Source organism: Anneissia japonica, unplaced genomic scaffold (assembly GCF_011630105.1).
Source record: "Anneissia japonica isolate Jap-2015-1 unplaced genomic scaffold, ASM1163010v1 scaffold284860_len1800451_cov186, whole genome shotgun sequence".
Lineage (NCBI taxonomy): Eukaryota > Metazoa > Echinodermata > Crinoidea > Comatulida > Comatulidae > Anneissia > Anneissia japonica.
The window spans coordinates 1,746,081-1,770,337 of NW_022706010.1; the positions used below are offsets into that span (position 1 = coordinate 1,746,081).

General features: G+C 34.4%; 1 protein-coding gene and 1 non-coding gene across 3 annotated transcripts in view; one reads left to right on the forward strand and one right to left on the reverse strand.

Moving 5' to 3' along the window:
* LOC117106006 (E3 ubiquitin-protein ligase UBR3-like) overlaps window positions 1-24,257 on the forward strand; it is a 106,400-nt gene that overhangs the window by 58,447 nt on the left and 23,696 nt on the right. The window contains exons 27-29 of one of the 2 annotated variants that reach the window (XM_033247317.1): window positions 11,095-11,277; window positions 23,379-23,500; window positions 23,677-23,766. In XM_033247317.1, coding sequence (XP_033103208.1) covers window positions 11,095-11,277; window positions 23,379-23,500; window positions 23,677-23,751 — 380 coding nt within the window. In that variant the 3' untranslated portion in view covers window positions 23,752-23,766. Of the gene's footprint in view, window positions 1-11,094; window positions 11,278-23,378; window positions 23,501-23,676; window positions 23,767-24,257 lie in introns of those variants that run through there. The other variant, XM_033247318.1, reaches the window with a different exon arrangement.
* On the reverse strand, window positions 33-105 carry Trnak-uuu. Its single transcript has one exon. It is a non-coding gene; the product is annotated as a tRNA-Lys (tRNA).

The following is a 24,257-nucleotide window of genomic DNA, read 5'->3' on the forward strand; positions in this document are numbered from 1 at the left end:
TAAAGTCCTATAAAAGTCATTGTGTAATAAAATGCTTCAGACGAGATTCGAACCTGCGACCTCTCGCTGAAAAGGCGAGTGTCATAACCACTAGACCACGAAGGCTTCATGGTTGAACATGTCCAAATAACCGTCGGGAACCTCAAGAGGGCGTTCGGCCAGATAAATCTGGCAATACGGCTAGGAATACTGTCGTATATTATATATGATATTGAAGGAAGTTAGCTGTTAACACTGTTGAATGAATATAATATAAATCATTAATGGGCAGACTGAAATAAACGATTTCAACCAATCACAGTGCTCACATTTTCAAAGCCACAAACGCGTACAAAAACTGAGTCAGGCCTTTTGTCGACTAGTTAGGCATGGCTAAAAAATAGCCTCCCTAATAAAACAGACCTAAAATATATAGAATAGACCCTAGGACGAGTAGGCAATGGCAAAGATGAATTAAGCTTAGGCTAGATGACCCATATTACTAGGTCTACTAGGCCTAATACTAATACAGTAGTACTCTAGGCCTAAATCTGTGTAGCTTAGCGGTAAGCAGGGTTATCTGTAAGTAATACTACAATGGTTAACAGTCCATAACGTCGATTAGCAGTCCAAGCGCTAATTTACTAACTAAATTAATGCAAGTAGGTACGCAAAAGGCAGCTGCCTAGCCTAGCCGCCGAAACACCGCACATCTTCAATTTGAAAATTAAGAAGATTAATTAATATGCAAAAGGTAAGCCAATCACATGACTTATAAAGTCAGTCATGTATATGATATCACACATCAAATTTAATGTGTTAAATCGTACGCATGAATGGTCAGGCAGCGTTTGCCCAGGCCCTAATCTGAAAAAGAAGAAATCAAGTATTGGGTGCCAAATAAATTTGGTATGGCGTGTAATAAAAAGTGAGTAACTCAAAATTAGGGCCTGGAATGCAGGCTAACCTAGAGACTGAAAATTGTTGATATTTCCATTTGTTTCATATAATAAATCACTTATCAGTTTGATGCCGTTCCTAAGAAGATAGTTATCAAATATAGATTTTCCATCTATTTTAACATATCTATTATTCCAAATGCAATGTGTATAAACATCACTTCTATCCGGTTTAGTCAATTCAATGTAAGTAAGAATAATTTTCTTATAGAATAATGGAATATTATCCCAATCCTTTACAACTTTTTCTTCAATATTGCAATTGAAAATAATTTCATTACCACATTCTTGTAAATATTTTAAAGAGATCCTTCCAAGCAGATGTACTTTCTTTATGGAATCTCTGAACCCATTTAACTTTTGATGCTTTAATTAGTGAACTGATATCTATCATGTTAAGGCCATCTTCTTAAATTGTTCCAATAATGGAATTCCTTTTTACAAATCATTTTCTGCCCTTCCACAAGAATCGTATATGATTTTTTCAATATCTTTTACAACATGATTTGGAACAGAAAAGTTTGACATGAGATGAAAACTTACAGATTCCGTATGGTTTGATTAATAGAATTTTCGCAGCTAAAGTCAGGTTTCTTGTTTTCCACATGTTTAGTTTATTTTTTAATTTTTTCATCATAATTTCTTTTGATTTGTTTGTCTTCATCATAAGAGAAATATACTCCAAGCGCCCTAATTGAGTCGTCAGGCCAATTAACATCTAATGGTTTTTTTACTAAACCACCTACTGCCCAACCAAAGTGCCTGGGACTTATTTCTTTTTAAAAGAGGACCAAACATTTTGGTTTAGCAATCCTATGAAATTTCTGGCCTTTAATGAGGATTTCTTAGAAATTGGTAATCCTAATTTGGAATAAATTAATTTTATAGGGACATGAACCTTGTTTAATAATATCAAATATGAAATGGTCTTAGCCACAATGACCTTCGAATAGTATTAATAAATTTGAGAAGTCCTAATATTGTCAGTAACCAACTGCACTATGAGTGATCTATTCTTTTCCCTTTGGATTCTTGGGAATGCTAGAACACTGTTATCACATGAATCATCGGCAGAAACGGAGACAACAGTCATCGGAGATTACCGAGTCTGCCAGTTGTTCTGGGCTGCCAATTTCTATTTATGGCAAGTATCTCTTGATTTGAAATTTCCTGTCTGTACCAGCAGTGTCTTCTCTTGTTGTTGGTTCTCTCTCTCTGTTGTCTTCCATGGACCTCTGAAATGTTAAGAAGTAATCATCAGTTCCCTTTCCTCCTTACTATGGAATTAGTGCTGTGTTTGGTTTTGCTGTGGTTGGTTTATTTAGTGCAAAAATACAACATACAGGTATTTGAGATGGCAGAAGTCAAAAAAGGGATCTTAAAAAAAGAAATTAACAACATAACATCAAGTACTGCCTTTGTAAATATAATTCATCATACTTGCAGCTAGATTTACTCTTGTATGCTCTTCTAAAGAGTTGATAATATTCCAAAGTTATTCATTGATAGATTCAAAATAGTTGCTTTTACCAGTTGATTATTAAAAGTGCTTTTATTTTCAGTTGGTTGATTGGTCATTCTTTAGTATAGTAGTCATACTATGTTCCGACAAAAATATTAAAGGAAAATTGATCTTTATTGCGGTAAAAATTTTTTTTTCACACTTTTGATTTGGAAAATAATAAACATATGGGTTATTTTCAACAAAACTCTACCAAAACCACCCCTCCCCTAAAAATGCATATCCCGATTTCATTTGTCCAAATTTCCAAATGCCATAATTCATAAAGTTAAGTAACTTGAAAGAATAATTATATCACCAAAAGACAAGTATGTTTGGTCTCTTTTAAATGTAAAATTTAAAACTACATATATAATAACCATAAATCATAAAATTGGACCTTTTTAGACTAAAAAATATGTCCCTGCATTTCAGTTTTTTGAACACTATAGCTGGTAACAAAATGATGTAAACAAGTTATGGATCAAACCATTTTGAATGTAGAGGAGCATGCAGCAATAATAAATCCGTTTCTGTACACTTAAAAACATGATAGCCCAAGAATTGGCGGTCTTTCAAATAAAACCAGAAGAGTACTTTATTCTGCATCATCTCCGAATGCTTTAGAACATGACTTATTCTTTATTTTTTTCTAAAAAAATATATTCATTTATACGATCAAAATTGTGTACACTTTAAAGCACAATGGTTTTCACCCTGCAAACAAAATGGGAATGGCGTTATATGAACAAAGACATTAATTCAGTCATCTCTGTCACAGTCATCTCCGTCATATTTTACGACGGAGATGACTGTGACAGAGATGACTGAATTAAAGTCGGAGATGATTTCTTGATGTTTTCTTTATTTTGTCAATAATGGAAATACAATAAGGGTGAAAATGGATCTGGCTTATTCTGTTAAAAGCATCTTGTTCAGTGTTCATTATCATGTATTAAGACCAGGGGTGTAGCCAGAAAAATGAAATAGGCCGTCCAAAATGGAAGCCAGTGGCAGTGGCCCTGAGCCGAGGGCAGGCCACGCCCCCTTCCAAACATAAGAAAAAAAATGGAATATTATGATCTTTAGAGGGCATTTAAAGGTGTGTATGTTGAAATTTTGTCTTCAAACGAATAGTGTTGAATTAGCTATCACAAAGATATTTCAGTTTATAGTAGATTGCACATGGCTAAGGTTACTCACATAATGTTTCTAGGCAATGCAGATGCATCTTCATCTTTCGCCTTAGTCTAGTGTAAATTCTACTCTAGGTCATCCAAATCGACAGATAGGCCTAGTCCTACTGTATTTTGTTGACTAATAAATTTTAACTTGTGACGTTAACAACAAATATTCTTTAAGGTATTTCATGAATTAATTATAACCAGAGAGATACGAACACCCACAATATTATGTCGGGGAACCGAATCTCAAGTATTGTATACTACAGTATTTGCAGAGCCATGTGCATGCGTTGTGGGCGACTCAGAACCGTCCATTTTCCAGCGGCGTATATAATTAAGCTTTAGTTTAATGTAACATTCAATAGAATATAAAGAATTTTCTAAAGGTAGACCAACAGGTCCAATTAGTCTAGGTCAAGCTGATTAGGCCAGGCCGTCCAAGCCCTGATGGTAAAAGTGGCCGTCCTAAATAATTGTTGGCTAAGCCTATGAATTTAGACTACAATCTCTCTTTTGAATTCACTCAGCTTCATATTCAAGTATTGTCATTTCCGTCACAAAAAGTGTGACAGAGATGATTGTTCCTTTGCTACAATACTATAAATTGATCAAGTGCATGTCATTCCCAAAAGTGCATGGCAAACGTTGATTTAGGGTTGTTGTACAACAAGATAATCGTATTCCATAAAGGAAATTCAAATGTGGAACATTCATTTTCATGGTTTTCTAATCCACTAAATGGTCACTTTACTGAAGAATAACCCAGATAACCACTTACAAGAGGTCTTTAGTTTTAAATCCATTGATATACAATTGATCATCTTAAAGCCACTCTAAATGAGAAGTTTTCTTGATAACAGAGTACCCTATACTATATTCAGGAAGGTAAAGTTTATAGTAAGCGTATAAATGGTAAAAAATCTTTTCCGTGCGAGGCGCCACTCACCTGGAATAACCTTCCAGTGCACATTCGATCTTTACCATCTGTGGTTGTCTTTGGGTCTAACTTAAAGACTCACCTCTTTAACTAATTATCCCATTTTTATTCTTATTTTATTTATTGTTGCATTATTTATTTATGATTCCAAACTTTGCAACTGCTTCTTTTGATTTGTTTACTTGTTCTGTGCTTGGGTTAGGCAATGATCACGGCTGCCTGTGGGTAGTGAGGTGCCTAAGTACGTGAGGTGCAGCGCTTCGTATCTGCAAAGAAAGGCACTTTACAAATGTTTTGATTGGATTGGATAAGAGGAGTTGTATAGTAGCTTGGCTAATATCATCTCACTTGTAAGTTATAAGAGTTAATCCGGTTGGAGGAATGATGGGATGAGTCATAAGCTTAAGATAAAAATGAACAGTCTTCCAATAGAAGCCTACAAAATATGATGCTCATGCCTCGATAAGACATGTCCTAGAAAGAACTAAAAAGTCAACAATCTGTTGTATAGTTATTCAGCTGAATTGCCAGCACAGAAAGTGTGGATGTGTTATGTGTTAAAAGTAGCCACAAAAAAACTTATTTTTATTGTGCTTGCCTTTCAGTAGTCATGCATGAAAAAAAAAGACCTTTGACTCACAACTGACACATCATACTCATGCACATTCATTCACATGTGTGATTTTCGCATGACACTTTGCAATAATTTTTTTAACTTGAATTTATTTGGTATCATGCTGTGTAAAGGAACATTCAGAGTATTCATGTTCCCTTGCTTTACTGATGCTCCCTATGGAGGATATAATGTGATTTGGTCTTATTAGGTAATCTGACTTATATCATACTACTGTATAATGCAATAACTTTGAAAGGCTCTTAATCTAAAGGGTGGATTATAATGAAATGTGCACACATACATAAATAATTATTTGTAAAGCAAGCAACACTACAGTATTTTATATTTTGATTTCCATTCATAATGTGAAATAATGATAATAATGACTAAATTTGAACTCATCACTTCAGACGAGTTAGGTGATCCGCCGCACATTTGAACTTTGACCTTCAGGAAGTGCGCGTGGTGTGGATTGAAAAATTTGTAAATGCTCAAAATGGCCTAAAACGTGCTATAATTTAGTTTTAAAAAAAATAATTTGAGCATTTTAATTTTTACGCACCAGTACACGCATGTCATGACGTGCATGTGCACTGCACAAAAAGTTGACTCCTGATAATGAGATATACATGTGTCGACTCATTGAAAAACGCCTGTTGGTGAGGGATTTGTTATCAATCATAAAATTTGAGAAAGATTTGAAGGAAGAAAGATGAGGGAGTCAGAAAAAACATTAATTTTGACCATGATGACATCAAAATGAAAAATGAAGAACACATAATTTTATGAAAGACAGTTGTGTCAGCTATAATATACTCAAATGTGGAAGACGATCGATCAAAGATATGCGAGATATGATCAAATAAGTATAAAAACAATGACGTCATATAAAAATTCGGTTTTTTGAATTTAGATGGCAATATGATGCATATTTCACAACATCCGCTCAGTCAAAATGATATATAAAATCATATCTACAACTCATGTGCTTTCTGAATATGTAATAAAAGTTAGGGGTCACCTTGCATCCAAAGGAGCTATAACTGATTAAAAGTAGGTATGATTTTTGCATATTTTCACTGTATTTAAAATTTTAAAGCACACGTACGGGCATGTTGCGCTTGAGGACGGTAATGGCACATAAAATTGACTCTTGATATGAAGTATATTTGTGTCTAATCTCATTTAAAAAAATACCTGTTGGTGAGGGATTTATAGATAGATAGATCATTGTGTCTAATCTCATTTTAAAAAATACCTGTTGGTGAGGGATTTATAGATAGATAGATCATTGTGTCTAATCTCATTTTTAAAAATACCTGTTGGTGAGGGATTTATAGATAGATAGATCATTTTTATTGGTCAGTTAAAATCAAGACAAACTTTACAACAAATATAAAATAGTAACGGCAGTTAAAACAATGGTTCAAAAATTTACAGATACACAGACATGGCTTCGCACAATATATATTACAAGGTAAAAATTGAAGTAGAGGATAAAGGAAAAGGATAAACAATGTTAAGCTAGCAGTTTTTATATATAGAAATAAATAGGTTGTTAAAGTATAAAAGTTGAAATTGTTTAGATTTAAAATTTGGTTAAAAATTCCATTTTAGATTTACAGTAAAAACTAATGTGTAAAAGACACAATTATTACACATTAACAGTGTATTGTACGTTTATGAAACCGTTTGATCACATCTGGTACAAATGAATACCTATACCTGTTAAGATGAGTTCCGGGTAAGCACACGGTCGCTTCATCGATCATTTTGGCTTCGCCTGGAATAGTCACGGTAATGTTTTCAAGATGACCAGTCACGCGTGATGTCAGCTACATGCAATTTTGCGTTTTTACATTATCGATTATATAACCAATTGCCATTTTGAAATCGTATTAAGTGAGATTAACTTTGGGTTTGGCTTGATAACGCGTGCGTCGAAATTTCAAATTGCTCGAACGTAGTTGCAGGGGATAGGGAATACGTACCCAAATATATTTAATAATGTAATAATTTCATAATTCAAGAGGATGCCTGAAAATTGTTGAAATTAACTGCATTAATGACTTGTACAGCCGCTATTCTATCACTGCCCACAAACATCTGAATTACTAGTAATAATAATAATAATAATCATCATAATTATCTATAATAATAATACTAGAAATTGCAAATTGCAAGTGAAGTGCTGCAAAGTACAACTGCATATAAATGTTCTTCGAACAAAATTATTTATGTCAAGTGAAAATAATGAATAATAAAACTATAACAAATAATATGAGACACGACCCATTGTCTATATTAAAACACTTCTCATTGGGTAGCAAAGTGGTAATTTTTCATTTTTGTCAAAAAGTGTCTATAATGTAGTGAATTATGGTTTAGGTTTTTTAAAATAAAGTTTCAAATATTTCTATGTATGTGGAAGATGTAGTTGATAACCAAAGGTTACAATTTTTATTTTGAAGACTGCATGGTCTAGGAAGTGTACATTTTTTTATGGGCAAGTTTCCAAGGGCGGGTTTTCTAGGGGCGAGTTGACTGCCAAAGAGTGTTGCCAAAGTGCGAGCCAGCGTGTTATTTGATCACAAGTGCGAGACATATCACAAGTGTGAGCCAGCGAGCCATGACGTCACGACAATAGATAGAGACGTTAGCCAGTTGTGCGAGGTATCGGCTGAGATTTGTTGATTAAACTATAGGTTTAATAATGAATTATTGTGATGTTAAATAGACAATTTTAGCTATCAAAAAGCGACGTTGTTTTTCATTGGGACCTTCGTCCCTTCAAGGCTAGGCCTATACCATCCTACCTAGTCTAGGCCTAGAGTAGGATAAGGCTAGCGCGACATGTGGACGTTGGTACGAGTAGGTTAGTCTACAAACGTCGCCTAAAGTAATTGATTTTACCCGGCAGAACGAAAGAAGGAAACTCCGCTTTTCAGTCGTCTTTATATGCAGTCGTTTTTTGACAAACAATGACCTTTCAGAGGTCAAATTGCTGTCAAGAATATGAATTGGCTGCTTCACAGCAAATATAGGGCCTATTATAATAATATTTGTGATTAAATTATTATTATTTTATTAAATAGTAATAATAATAATAATAATAATAGTAATAGTAATAATAATAAGATTAATTTTTGGCAAAGTGAAAGTAAATTAAAAATACATCAAAAACAATTGAGTTTAATTTTCAATGGAACGCCACAGCAATTAATTAGATGATGATGAATTTTACCCTAGAAGACTGTCTTTTCCAGCAACCTGGAGGTATTTCCCCAAATGTTCCCACCTCAGCCCTTAGGTGTGGACTAGGCTGTGAAGTAGGTAGGCCAAAAGTAAATACATCAAAGACAATGTTCTCAAGTTTTATTTTCTAAGTACATCATAATAATTTCTATAGATTTGGTTGCTGCAAATCGCTGGTATAACGCCATTTGACTATATAAAGGGATGTGATGACGATGAATTTTACTATATAGAGTGTCATTTCCGATCATCTACAGCTAACTATTTCCTAGAATTTTCGAACCTCAGGCGCAACCATGGGCCTAAAATAAGGTGGGTGTGGACAAAAAAAATGTCCCCTTCACCTTTAGAAACAGATCTTCACCTTTGCCAAAACCACACCTCAACCTGTTGATTTTGTAGCTTGTAAGGTCTTGCATTGCCTTCTATGTATCCTTTATCTTTTTTCCTTTGAAATTATTTTCAACTTCTTTTTTGTACTCCGCCTTTACATTGGCGTATGTGTTATCAATCTCCTTTTGTTTACATTTGACCAACAAATGGTCACTTACAACAAGGCTGGCCTCTTTTCGTTGTTCAGGTAAAACTTTGTGGGGATTATTGAGTCAACATAAAAGTTAATGTATCCTGTAATTGCTGTTACTGTGTCCTCAAGATTTGTATGTTCCAAAACGTCCTAGTTGGTGGATTCAAAACAACCATTTGCAGTATGACGTAATCACTGGCCTGCTACCCTTCAATTGTTGCTTGTAGCTAGGAAACATGTAAACAATGCTGTGATCTGAATTACCGAGTTGCGGAAGAATTTTGGTTTTGTAGCCTGTTCTAAAGTTACCGTAGCAAAGATCCAACAGGGCATCCTTCCTTGAAGGCTTGTCTACATATTGGGTGTATGTTGGCACGATATCTTTAATTGAGCAATGGTTAAAGTCGCCCATCACAAGATTAACTGCATCCGGAGATGCAGTATAAAGGCCTGTTTATACTTAACGATAACGATATAAAAGCTAAAAAGCGATTGTTCATATTGAAAACAAAAGAAATAAGAGAAGTTTTTACACTAGGACGATTTGATAACGATTTATCGTGTATACGATAACAAAATATTTTTAAAAATCAAATCAGATGACGTCATAATCATGGAAAAATGATAAAATCGTTCATCAATCTTGTTCTGAATCGATCTCACGTTGCCTAATACAACAGTTGGTAGTGGTACCTTATTTCCCTTCCTTCTGATCCGTTTTTTAACACCTCCATTCTTACATCCTTTTCGTTTTTTCGGTTTTTTATGTCATCCGGATATTGATCGTAGTCGACGGGCTTCCCAATTAGCATTCTCACCTTCTGTACAGTAAGTCCAATATTGCGGCTCGACAATACGTCATTGATATTCAGTGGGCTAGCTTTATGGCTTGCTTTAAATCACCTTTAACATGAAACATGAAAATATACGTAAAATGACCGGAACAAAACAGAACACCATCCAAAGTACGTATTATGACTAAGAAACAAGTTCACAGAAGCGAAAAACAAAAAAATAAACGGAAGTGTGCCAAAGGACGTCGCCACCGTGTAGCGCCGCTATGATCAATCATAAAATCTGTCAAAGATTTAAAGGAAGAGGGTGTTGGGGTAAAAAAATACATTCATTTTGACCATGATGACGTCATCAAAATGAAAATAAAGAACACATTAAGAAAGAAAATTGTCTCATTAATAACATACTGAAAGGAAAGAGATGATCGATCAAGGAAAAGCAAGATACGCTTAAATGCGTATAAAAATGACGTCATAGATAAAAATTCAGTTTTTGGAATTCAGATGGCAATATAATGATGTCACAATGTCCGATCAGCCATAATGATCTTTAAAATCATATCAACATTGCATGTGCTTTCAGAATATGTAATAAAAATTGGGGGTCACTGTTCATCCAAAGGAGCTATGACTGATTAAATATTGGCATGATTTGGGCATATTTTCACTGTATGTCGACACAAACGCACGTAAGGATTCGTTTTTTTGATGCGCATGTACATCATTGCTATTGGTCCTAAAAGATGACTGAAAAAGAATGGAAAAATACAGTGTCAGCAATCCAAAATATGTAAAAAAATAGTAATTTCCAGCTTCCGTACGTGCTGCAATAACTCTTAAGATTGGTTTTGAATGTGTTTAATTTTGTGGGGTTCTTAGGAGACGGTTCCATTACAGAATGTAGGACCAGCAATGAAGATCGAGTGTGAACGAGAGGTTGTGCATGGAATGGAGAAGAGTAGTTGTCTCTTTGGAAGTTCTTGTAAACGGTGTATAGTAATTGATTGCAGATTTGGAATCAGCAGTAGAAGTTGTCCTACACCACAAAATTATAGGGGTTGTACTTCCAAAGATATTAGCATATGAAAATCAAAGTTAATTCCACAGCGCACTATTTTGGGCCATGCCCCCTTAACTTCAAACTGCTGCTACGGGAATACAAACAAGAATCAAAGTCTCAAAATTTCGGGTTTTTCATTTCACATGAATATCTCTCAGTGTGCAAAAAAATGATAAAAGTCTATGAACCATGGTGTAATGCATTTGTTTAGTTGGCATGCAATAACCCATAAAGCAATTAGCAATTATTAAAGTAAAACAAATCGTTATTAATGTTTTTTTAGGTATGCTGGTGCATTGCATCCGAGTATATCACCAAAGCACACTATGGGACGAAGTTCAACAGTTGTGGGCTCAACTATTGAAAGGAACACCAGATGGATCAGGAACTCCACCATCTCTGCTCAGAAATCCTATCAACCTTCTCCTACAACTTATTGTCTCCATCAGACTACCTCTATCAGTAGGTGAGTAGCCAATTCAGTGGTTCTGTAGAAAGGTGAGAATTAATTTATTTCAATCAATGAATCTCTTTTGACCATTGCGGTAAGCACTCCGGCATGGGTTTCTGTTTGAAAAGGTCAATATGCCAGTATGCCAGTTTACCAGTTTACTTTAGACCACCAAGCACCCTAGTTTACAGCCTTGAACGTCTGAATGAGTAAGCTGGCCTGTGCATTGAAGCTAACATAACCAAGCAGTAATGGTAAAGTTGATAATTTGTTTAAGTTGAAATCTAATGAGAGCAGAAATGCTAAACTTCTTCCAAACGAAACAGGAAATATTCTGTTTGTTCATAAACAGGAACAAGTAACAGTTAAGACAGGCACTCACTGCGGCCGATGGTCGTTGGCCGATGTGATTCCATAGAAAAAGCAATGCTTAGACAGCCACCGACAATCAGCAGACAGTGTCACATTGTTTAGCGTTCACAGGGAGCAGAGTTGGATTGCTTGCAATGCAGTGAGTGCCCAGCATTACACAACAAAATTGGCATAGTCTGATTTGGCACCGTATTAAGTGAAATGTAAAGAAAAACGTGCTCTTTGTTTTAAACCTCCAATATTATAAAATCTATCAGATCCTTTCAGACAGAAAATTGTGTCAGATTGATGATAATGCAGTCAAACTCGCCTAAGTCAAATCTAAAGTGCCACTGAAATATAGTTCGACTTAAATTAAATTCGACTAAAGCAAAGTCAAATTTTATTCAAGTTATATCACAATAGCAACTTGACTTGGAGTGTTAGGCCTTACGGAGACTGAAACAAATTAACACGCACTAACGGTACACACACCAGGGTTCGAAATAACGCTGGTCCGCCGGCCAATGGCTAGTAAAATGTATGGCGGACCTGTTAATTACCCCAATAACAAGTCCGCATGACCAGTTAAAATTTCAATGAAAGCCTGACGAAATACCTAAAGTTTTACTCATTCACCTCTTATCGCTATTTTCTGTTTATTGTCATGTTAATGTCAGCTACTATACGAACAGCCTTTGGGCTCAGTCATTCTAAGGCGAACAGCGAGCTAGGCCATGGAGGAATCCATGGCTAGATGGCTAGACGTACAGAGGGAAATCACCTTCTCCGCATGTTACAGCAACAAGGAGAAGTTGATTTTCGTCTGTGTGAGCACCGTGAAGTTAAAACATCCATGTCATATATCCATCCCACCATGCAACGTGGGACAACAAGTTAAACAATGCAACGATTTCCGGACGAAATACTGTGAATGAACCATTCGTGCAGAGCATAGTCCCAATAGCGTTGTCATGGAGATTATCTATTAATTAAAATGACACACTCAGTAAAATGTTAGATAAAGTGATAGTTACGCCTTCCGTTGTTTTAATAAAGTGCATTATCGCCTTATGAATACTTAAAAATCGATTGTAATAAACCTGATGAAAAAGGAACTCAAAGCAATTGTTTCTACGACGGCTCTTTTCCAGTAGACGTTTAATTCGGATTTGGTATGTCATTAGATTCATATGTCAGTCTACATGTAAATTACACTCACAATCCCCAAAAACATTGCTAATTACAGAGGAAATTTGCAGAGAATGAAATTTAAATTTGTTAGATTTATTTTAGATTTGACTCTAAAACAAAACCACGAGGGTTTCTTATTTATTTAATAAATTTGTTTAATTAAAAATTCAGCAAGCTGTCACGCACTATGAAACTTTGGGCGATCTGACGTCATGACAGCCAAGCACATGGGATTTTTGCCCAGTCACATGACCCCACGAAAAAATTAACCAATTAGCAGGCAGAGTTTTTGGAGGCATCGTGGCCAGGGTTGCCATTTGGCCTTTTCGACGGCTAGATTCCTCAAATCTGGCCGTATAAAAATTTGCCTGGCTGTAACGTTTGAAAAGTCACGGCCAAAATATATGTGGCCGAATTTTTAAAAAGTTTTTTCCAATATAGGCCTAATATAACGTAGACTTGTTTTGGATATGTTGTTTTTGTTTGCTTAAATTCTATATGCTTAAATTGCTTAAATTCTATAATTATTTGATTCTAATCATGTACCTTTGCTTGTACTTGCACTAAACGCTTAGCGGGCAGAGTTTAGGAGGCGCGACCTGATATTTTCAACGCATTTCGCATCATGACCGCGAAGAATGTGTTGTGTTTACAGTTTAGAAAAAAATGTCAGACCGAAAATGCACGTAAAAACAATATAAAAGCATTCATTTTATTGGTAAAGTAATTTAATTTGCTGTGCACTATCAGCTAAACAACAGGTACTGTACGTATTATATGTTAAATAATATGTTAAATTTTCGTAGGCTAGTCATACCGAATTTACTGACTGGGCTATGCTAAGCCTATATATATTAGCGTCTAGGCTAGGCCCTAACTGGCCTACCTTAATATTCGGAAAGGATTCAATAGAAATGTTCCACAAACCGATCTTTCCGGAAAACCGAACATCGTATTGTGTGCACTGTACATACAAACATATTCCTGTATTTATATTTCGCGGCATAATTTCATAGAGAGACAACAGAATGATTTTTTTTTTTGTATCTGTCAGTGTTACTTCATCGGTGATGGCCAGCATGATTAGCATGTCACAAATATGGTATTTGGGCCTTTCGAAGTTGGCAAGATAGTGGCTAGTGAAAGGGATTGAGGACCAGTAAAAATATTGATTTACTGGTCCACTTGGCCAGTTAAAAAAAACCTTAAGGGAAACCCCTGCACACAATGTTGACCACACATTTGGCCTAGAACTGTAGAAGTGAAGGCCTAGGCTACCTAAACTACCTTGAAAACAGTATTCTTCAGAGTAGCAATATGTTACATTAATTCTTCAATTATTACAGTATATTTAAATGTTTTGTTAACTGCTGCTATACCATTCTTTTGAATACATTATAAAGAGGAATCAGTCAATACTTAAATTAAAGCTTAATCATATTTTTATTTGATAAACTACCGTAACAATTATAACTTACTTTTGCATGGCCATCAAGTGAACATGTTTTAAATATGATAAATGCGGTTGATAAATCCCAAAGACCAAACCAATACTTACTAGGTGAAAGTCTTTAATATATACAGTATATATTTCAAAACGTCTATTAATCGTAAGTAAACCAGATGTGTATACCCCGCCGCAAAATGGACCGTTCAAAAATCACCCACTTCTCAAGCGATGCTCTGTAGATAGTTTGTATGCAACAAAGATCGGGATGAAGATAAAACTACAGTAGCACATTTGTTTTATATGAAGAGTTATTCCTTATACCTAAATTCCATAAGACATTTTTTTCATAATTACTGTACGTATCTTACAAAACAATTTAATTTATTTAAAAAAGAACTAACAAAACCTGAAACAGTGCTCAAACAGACATGGGGTAACATTGTCGACGTTACCATATTTCTGAACAATAGTGAGGAATGCGAGTTGAGTCGCATGTAAAATGAACTACACAAAGTACTGCTATGCAATATAAACATGAGTCACTTGTCGAGCTTACTTAGCGTGTGAATTTCTGCTTTGCCAAATGTATGAGTCACTTGTTGACGTTCACAGCTATGTTGGTAAAGCGGTGACAGCTTAAAATGATTGAAGTTTTACGTAAAGATTTTGACTTTGACTTACGGACTAACAATTAATGGAAAACAGATCAATTTGGCATGTAAAATATGTTCGACTTCTTTATTTATTTGACTTAAATTTATTCGAGTTGGAGCAAATATTAACCATTGTAAATGTACGGAAGATGAAGTGACATGAAAATAATTTTGACTTTTTAGGCACATTCCACTATAGGCGAGTTTGACTGTATTGCGTTAACAAAGGTGCTGTATGAAAGGTTATAGGATGGTAATTTTCTGGTGTTGTGTCTTTCTGAAAGGGGCTTATGAGTATTTAAATTTTTTTTTTTACAATTTTAGCACAGTTTCTATTGTCCCTGTTCAGTCTTAGATTATGGAAAGGATCTTGATGAGTATCTCAAGTTCAAATTGGATTTAAATATGAATCAGAATTAGTCTAGCTTCTGTCTTTCACATATTCAAGAAGGATTGGTTTTGATTACGTATGATAATGGTAATCTAATTGTTAACATTATGAGAAGGGTAGTTTTTCATGAACTTTATGAATATTTAAATTCAAAATATCATCGATATATGAATCAGTCTGGCTTCCGTCCTTCACATTCTAGTTGTACCAGCCTTTATACTGAATATGACCAGAAGGATTTGGTTTAGATTACATATGATAATGTAATCTAACATGCACAAATACATTTGACAAAGTTTGTCATAAAAATTTTCTCCAAGTTTGTTTTAGGTTATCGTTCTAATTCTGTGAGTAATCTTAAAGATCACATGTAATGTTGTTGGGCACTTTTAAGAAACTTAAAACTTTTAAGTTTAAAACATATCAAGTTTGTTTTATTTCAAAATATCATCATTGTAGCTTTGCAGCTAAATTAGGAATGATACATTACAACAAAAAAATAGACCTGGGTCGATGCATTGCCCAAAATTTACAAAACAACAATATACATATAAATTCAAAATTTTAAGGTAAAGTTAAACAACAGTAAAATATATCGATGTAAAAATGGAACTATGATTTAGGATGAACTGATTAATCTGAGCTTAAAGTTAATATTAAGGTTCAAATATGTAATGCAAGTCAAGTATTCTGCTGGTTTATGATGCTAATAAGCAATTAGTAGAGCTCCGCATAGTACACTATAGGAAAATTATTATATGAAGGTTAGATTTAATGATAAGAGTATGTTTTGTATAAATATTGAATATAAAAATAATGCTAAAAAGAAATGATTGACGTTTCATCTTCTTCATGGTGTCATTTTCAAGATCAAATGTTGAAGTATAGAGTATACAGCAACTATAATCAATAGAAAAAAGCTATTATCTACAATGTCAAAGTTCATAACAGTGGCATATTAATCCCAGTGTTAGATAAAAAAACTTTGCTTTGACAGAGTCACATTGTTTATTCAGACTTGGTTTTGATTGTCTAATAAACAGCATTTCATGAATGAGAAAGTCAAATTTGTTCCTACATTTCTTTAAAATGCTGAAACATGACTCAGTACTGCTTGGGCTGATATTATGGATATATGGTTATGGTTAGATTTAATGCTTGAAAAAATTTCTGAATGCATTAAATCTAACCTGAGTACAATAATTTTCCATTTAGTCTACGATGCATGCTCTACTAATTGCTTTATAAGTCAATCGCCGTCTTTTAATTTTAATTTTTTATAACCAACTGTTGTAGCATTCATCGGTTGCTATAGTGATATGATCAGTATACGTGTGCGTATTTACATTTAGCTGTGCGTATGCTGAATTTTGCTCCTGCAGTACCCGTTTAATTAACTACACATCGGATACGATGAATAACTATTGTGTTAAAAAGAACTTGTTTGTAATGCTATTTTGATAGACTTGCGTCAAAGAAATAAACATTTCAGCATTTGAGAGAGAATACAGTCACTGACATCCTTTTTGGTCGGTGCATGCAGACAGGTAAAATCATGTGATGATTTCATATCTAGGCTAGGCTACGGCCTAGTAGTAGTAGGAGGAGGCCTGGGCGGCCTCCTGCCTGGCCGTAGGCCTACATCTAAATTTGTTTCTTGAGTCTTTAAAATAGGTCTAGAATATTCCAATTAAACGTTCAGTTTGTTGTGTTTATGGGGGTCCATTAATTCAATGATTTCCTTAATTGTTCATACTATTGAATTTGAAGTAACTTTCTTCGGGTTCTAATTAAGCTTGTTTTACGAAAGTAATTTTCGATTACAATTCAATTTTTATCGTGGTGCGCGATGTATTCGCGGTGACAAAAAAATGAGGATTTTTTTTTTGCACACGAACCTAAAAAAAATCAAGCCAAGTGTCCACTAATAGAAAAATTATTGGACGCTGGGGAATAGGCAAATTACATTGGGAGTTACAGTGATGACCTCACGATTGACTTAATGAGGTATAGAATAGGCTTTGCTTGTATCTATTAGTTTTGAAAGTAGGTGGTTTGAATTGATTTGTCTTTCTCAAACTATATCGGTGGTCTATTTCAGCAGGTATCCAGGAACTAAAATTTGGTGATTTGCATAATTGGTGAGCAAATTCTAAGCATAAATTTTTTCTTCTACACTCCAGTATTTCTATGTTACACAATATTGGAGCACTATTATAGTTATTGTAGGAGTTGCCAAGTATGATTCTGAGTGCTCTCTTCTGTATGCTCTCAAACAGAGCTACATGTTTAAGCCAGCATTCCACGCTGGAACAGCATATTCAATAAGAGATCTAATAATCCTTTATAAATTGTCAACATGTCATCTAATGGTAGTTTAAACTTCTTGAGTAGTTGTAGCATATATAGTTTCTTATTTGCTTTGTTAAAAATATCATTTATGTGCCCATCCCACTTGAGATTGTTGCTTATAGTTACTAAGTAAGTATCCTTACATTATTTACAGTCCTAATGTTCTTGGAATCAATATGTAAATCTGGATGGTTTTCAGGAGATTTTGCAAAGTCAATGTGAAGAGTAGCACATTTTTTGCGTTGAGATTCAGATTATTGTCTGCCGACCAGTTACTGAGTTAAATTTGAGTTTTTTTTGTTTTTAATATCCCTATTAAATGTTCAGTTTGTTTAGTTTATTAGGGTTCATTGATTCAAGGAATTCCTTAACTGTTCATATTCATATTGAATTTGAAGTAACTTTCTTCGGGTTCTAATTAGCCTTGTTTTACGAAAGTAATTTTCAATTACAATTCCGTTTTCATCGTGGTGGGTGATATCATCGCAGTATCGAAAAAATTAGGTTTTTTTTTTTCCACACAAACCTAAAATATCAAGCCAAGCATTCACTAATTGAAAAATTAGTGGACTATGGGAGATAGGCACATAACATTGGGAGTTGCAGTGATCACGTCACAACTGACTTTTATTATTATTATTACCAGTGCTGGATCCAGGATTTCGAAATATGTGCCCAGGGAAGGACTTTCATAGGTGTGGGGTTTTTTTAACCACCTCAGCCCCACCATGGTTGGGGCAAGAAAATTTATGAATAGCACCTGTAAATGGCCGGAAATATCACTCTCAGACTTAATTTGTAATGTAATTTTCTTTGTTTCTCCATTTTTAAAAAATATAATTTTGAAAAATTTAGGGGGCCTGTGCCAGCTGGGTTCCCCCTTCAATCTGCCACTGTGTACTACTTTTCATTTTATTTAAAGTATACCAATATTATATATGAAAAATACAGCATATAAGTTTATGCAGTAAATACAGTTTGTGCAGTGAATTTTAACATGCAAACATTTCAATTTGAGCCAACAACATAACAGAACATATGTCAATCTATCTATTATCTAGTTATAGTAGCTGAGTATATGTTTACTCATTTGATAACTCTGACAGTAACATATTGGTGATAATTAAAAGATATTCTATCCACTTATACTTCAATATATATAAAATGAGTAGACATAAAAAAGAAATAACATTCTTCTGATAGATACATAATAAAATGTTGATTACAAAGGAAAGATAATCAAGATGAATCACAAAATTATTTAAAACTAACTGACATTCGGTCTGTGTAGCTTTACTTTATTGACTAGGTCAAGCCTTCAGTTGATATATTCAATCTTGTTATGCACATGTTTCCACACAATAGTTCTCATGCAACCAGAATTAGGGAGCAAAATTTCTCATTGCAGATAACATTTTTTTTAAATTTCATTGTTGGGCATTCCTTTGATTATGTATATCGACGTTCTTTAAACTATGGTCCTATAGAAACATTTTTGGAGGGCCGCGAAGCAGTCTGGAAATTGAATAAAAAAAATAACAAAGAGACGTTTTATCATGGAGAAACACAAATGTACGGTATTATTTATTTAATAAAATAATATTTAATTTGTATGAAATGAAATTTTATAACTGAGAGAACAGATAATGATGTCAAAATATTGTATATACATAAAGGCTTCATGATCACAAGTTCTTGCAAAGATTTGGTATGTTGGTCCCTGGCGCGGCTGGGCTGCTGGGCAGCGGCTTGGTGCCTGAAATCGTAAATAGGCTGTGAAGTAAAAGTTTGTGGAACGCTGATCTATATAACTACATTTGTGGGCATAGAGAGATGGGTGTCATCTCACACTTGACATGCTTGAGTAATATACTTGATATGTTTGATATAATGTTATCTTGTTCCACATCGGATCAGAGTTCAGTACTGGCCTACTTTGTTGCATATCATTTAGGTCCTATATTATATATATTGTTTTTCAAAACTAGATCAATAAGATTTTTTTAACATTCAGATATTTGTTAAAAATTTGTACAATTTAGGTGTTATGCAAGACAGAGGACATAACTAAAAAAATGCAAGGTAATCTTGCCAAAATCGGAGTAGTTGGAATCTATGAAATATTAAATTTACCTCAAATATCCATGATGCTCTTTGATCTCAGTGGTTATGTTATTTGTTTGAAATAAAAAAGAAATAATTAATTTAATAATAAAATATATTAATCAAAAATTTAATTTAAATATATTTACATGAAGCCACAAGTGACTGTAATAATTTGAAATAAAAAACCCGATGATTTTTTGTTTTGTGATTTTGTATCAGATCTAGATTTCACAGAAGCAAAGGGGCCAAGCCATCCCAGCTGCTATGGTAGAAATGACAGTTTGGTCATCCAAAATATGGCTGGATGGCTCCTGGCTGAGCCCTTAATTTGTGGTGTCTTTGCAATGGACAAATTATAAAAATTACAATACAGACAATCCTGAATAACGTAAGCTGGCATCACATGGTCAATTAGTACAGAAATTTTGGTTCAGTTTATCATCTTGACAGGAGTATGTAGACACTTAATATTCCCTAGCCACACTATTATATTTTTGATAAAGAACTTGTTACCTCATAGAAATTTTAGGGACAATCTAAATAAAGGATATACTGATACTGGATCTATTCTTCTGCCGGTCCCTACCATTTCCCAAAGGTCTATACTTTCTATGCTGTGATTGGCTGATGATTTTCAGATGTCCTCAAAATCAAATCAAACTAGATTTGAACTCGTCCCTGCGGACGAGTTAGGTGATCCGCCGCACTTTGACCCACGAGGAAGTGTGCGCGGTGCGGATTGACCAATATTTAAATGCTGAAAATGGCAAAATACGCTAATTTAGTTTGTTAAAAAAGAATTTGGAGCATTTTAAAAGATTTACTCATGCGTACGCACGTCATGACGCACCTGCGCATTTTAATGTCACTGTTGTCTCCTGATATGGTATCAACTTTCATTGACAAATGCCTGTTGGTGAAGGAGTAATTATCATTCATAGTATTTATCATATATAAAAATTCAGTTTTTTTAATTCAGATGGCAATATGGTGACGTCACAATATCCGATCAGCTATTATGATAAATAAAATCATATCTACAACTCATGTGCTTTTAGAATATGTAATAAAAATTGGGGGGTCACCTTTCATCCTAAGGAGCTATAACTGATTGAAAATAGGCATGATATTAAGCACATTTTAAATTTGACGCATGCATACGCGCGCGTTATGATGCGCGCACAGGAAATTAAGGTACGTAACATTTAAACATGACCTGAAGTTTATACCCACTAAATGTCATTCAGAAATCACGGCTGGTTAAGGTGATTATGGGGTCATTAAATGTTTGAGGAAAGAAAGATGAGGGGGTCATCAAAATCCTTTATTTTGACCATGATGACGTCATCAAAATGTACAAAGAAGTCACATAATGAAAGAGAATTGCCTCAGCTATAATATATTCAAAGTTGGAAGACGATCGAACAAGAATAAGCGAGATATGCTCAAATGCGCATTTTTAAAAATGACGTCATCGATAAAATTCAGTTTGTTGAATTCAGATGGCAGTATGATGACGTCACAATGTCTGATCGACCATTATGAGCTAGAAAATCATATTTACAACTCATGTGCTTTCAGAATATGTAATAAAAATTGGGGGTCACCTTTCATGCGCACATAGTTCGCTATGTTTGATTCGTGCGTACGGCATTGTTATTGGCCATAAGGTGATTGAAAAGATCGGAAACTTGTAAAAACAATGTCAGGAACCCAAAATGTGACAAAAAAACTTAATTTCTAGCTTCTGTACGAGCTGCGTACGTAAAAATGCGCACGCGTAGTGGTAAATTAAAAAAAAAATTGAAATGCTCAAAATGGCATGTAACGTGCTCTAATTTAGTCAAAAAGTGATTTCGAGCATTTTGAAATTTTGACGCACGCATTACGAAGCACACGCGTGAAATTAGGATACAGTACATTTTACATTGACCTGAAGTTAATACTCACTTAATACGATTTCAAAATAGCAATTGGTTAGGCTGATATGATCGATAATGTAAAAACGCAAAATTGCGCGTAGCTGACGTCACGCATGACTGGTCACATTGAAAACCTTACCATGTCTATTCCAGGCGATGTCAAAATGATCGATGAAGCGACCTTGTGCGTAGCTTGTAGCAATTTTGAGATATCGTGCGAACAAAAATGGAAGGAAAGGTAGAATAAAAAAAAAAGATGAAGATCTCTGACAATAACAAGAGGTGATCACCAAAAATAGATATTACTGTAGTTAAAAGCATAATCTTAATATTCTATGCTAAAATTAATTTGTCTCCAGTGGATAGCGTGAATTCATGATAATATCTTAAACACCCATGCATATATGATAAAATCTACAATGAAGGTCAAACTGATTTTCAGCTGGTTAGTAGGACCGGTAATTCCCTGTCATAAGCATTACAGTGTAGAATTGTATGGGTGTTGAGCAAAAATTTTGGAGGGCTTACATTTGAAATTTCAACATACTTGACTCATTTATTTGTGACTTTGGGTTACTTTTCTAGGCCTCCCGAATAACTTGCTCCCCTGGGAATTAGGTGTTAGTCAGCCTGCCTTGGTGCCTTATTTCCATCCTCTGTTGTCAGCCTGGTCATGCAATGTCACAGACCCAATTGACCATGATCCAGGGTTATGGTTACCTTGTTTTCATAAAAAATTAACCAAACATGGGACTGACATTTTTTTTTTTTTAAATATTTCTGTATAGATTACGAGTGGGAAGATCAATTATAGATTTTTTTTTTATATCTTTGTTGATTGACTATTAGAAATATTCATAATATTTTTGAAGAAAATTAGTTAAGTGTATTATAATTGGCCTATATAATTATGGCACACTAATTTAGCTGCTATGGTGGCCTTTGACTTCTGCAGTGTTCTGCTGTGGCTTCACCACTGAAAGTATTAGCATGGAAGTAAATTTTAATTAATAAAAAGTGGCTAAAATTCCATATATTTATCAATGGTCGGGGTTTAACTACAAATCTCAGACTCTTCAATATAGAATGAGAAAGGTATTTACTGTCACTTTAGAAACAATAAAAAGAATAATGCAATCAATCAATCAGTAATAGTGAAAATCAACAGAAAAATCAGTCCGAAAAATAAAAAATATAAAAAATTTTTATTCCTTACAGAGCACTTACAAGGTTTATTGTGAATGGTTTATTAAATAATTTAGACTGATATTAATATTGATATTCTGTGATTTTTTCAGATTTTTTATGAAATGCAGTTGGGGTTTTTTTTTTGAAAGCTTCTTTTTTCCCCCAAAAAATATCATTAAAAAAATGCTCTTGTCAAAGATCAGAAGCAGGAAACTTAAGCTCAGTTGGAGCTGAAACAAAAACAGAGCAGCGATTGGAAAACCGGCAACGAAGAGATCTTCACAGTTCAATGTACACACAGTGGTATACCACCAGAACTGAGCTAAGCAGCTCTGAGATACATCATTGCTTCTAATGTTACTTTATGATTGTTGCAGAGCCAATATTTACTTTTAGTGTAAATTTTTTTGTAAATTTGTTTTTTACAAACAATATTTTTAATATAGTAATATAAATATTAAATGATAATGCAATTTAGTAGAATAATTTCAAATTAATTCTGGTTACAGATCGTTTTCGGTACATAGTGAAAGTATTGTGGCGGTTGACTTACACCCAAGTATTAACTGCTCTAAGTTGTAGGCTCACACAGGAAGAAAAACAGGCATGGAAAGAGAAACCACAGAAACAGGTAGGCTTACCACTTGCACAGTTTAGTATCAAATGTTTGCAAATTTAATTATTCTAATGAAATTATTAATCTCACTGAAAAAACCTGCTGATCTGTTTTTCCTGTTTATATGTACATATATTTTCTTTATATCATACAGAGTATTATTATTTTAAAAGCTTTAATATTCATCATAGATTGGAACCTCTCAAAGATGTCTTATACCCGATTCACACGTGAAGTTAAATTTAACAAAAAGTAGCAAATTGTAACCGAGCGATCTCCCGAGTTATTCCTACCGAGATAAAAAGCATTCACACGCGTCTGTAAGGTAATGCCAAGGTTGTGTAAAATTTATTCAGTGTTTATTCAATGAACCATTTTTCCCCTACTGCGATATAGGTCTAGCCTAGGCCTAGTTGACAACCCCTGTCACAGATGGACTGTTGAACTCACCATCACAGTAAACATTCGAAGCAATCAATACCCTTAACAACTGCTGTACTACTACTACTAAACTAGGCATAGCTTCCAACGTTTCTGTCTCGGACTCTTGTAATACTAGTAATAGTACTAACACCATCCCGACGTTCATTTTATGTATATCTTCTTCTTCTATCATTACTAATTAACATCAATAACAAGGGTAGTTCATTCATCATTTAGAAAAACTAGGCCTATCTATTTCTAGTGGATCAGAATCGTATACAGAAGGAAGAAAATTCAAAGAACCCCGTGAAACAGTAGATTGTTGTTGAGTTGAAATCCCTGCGCATGC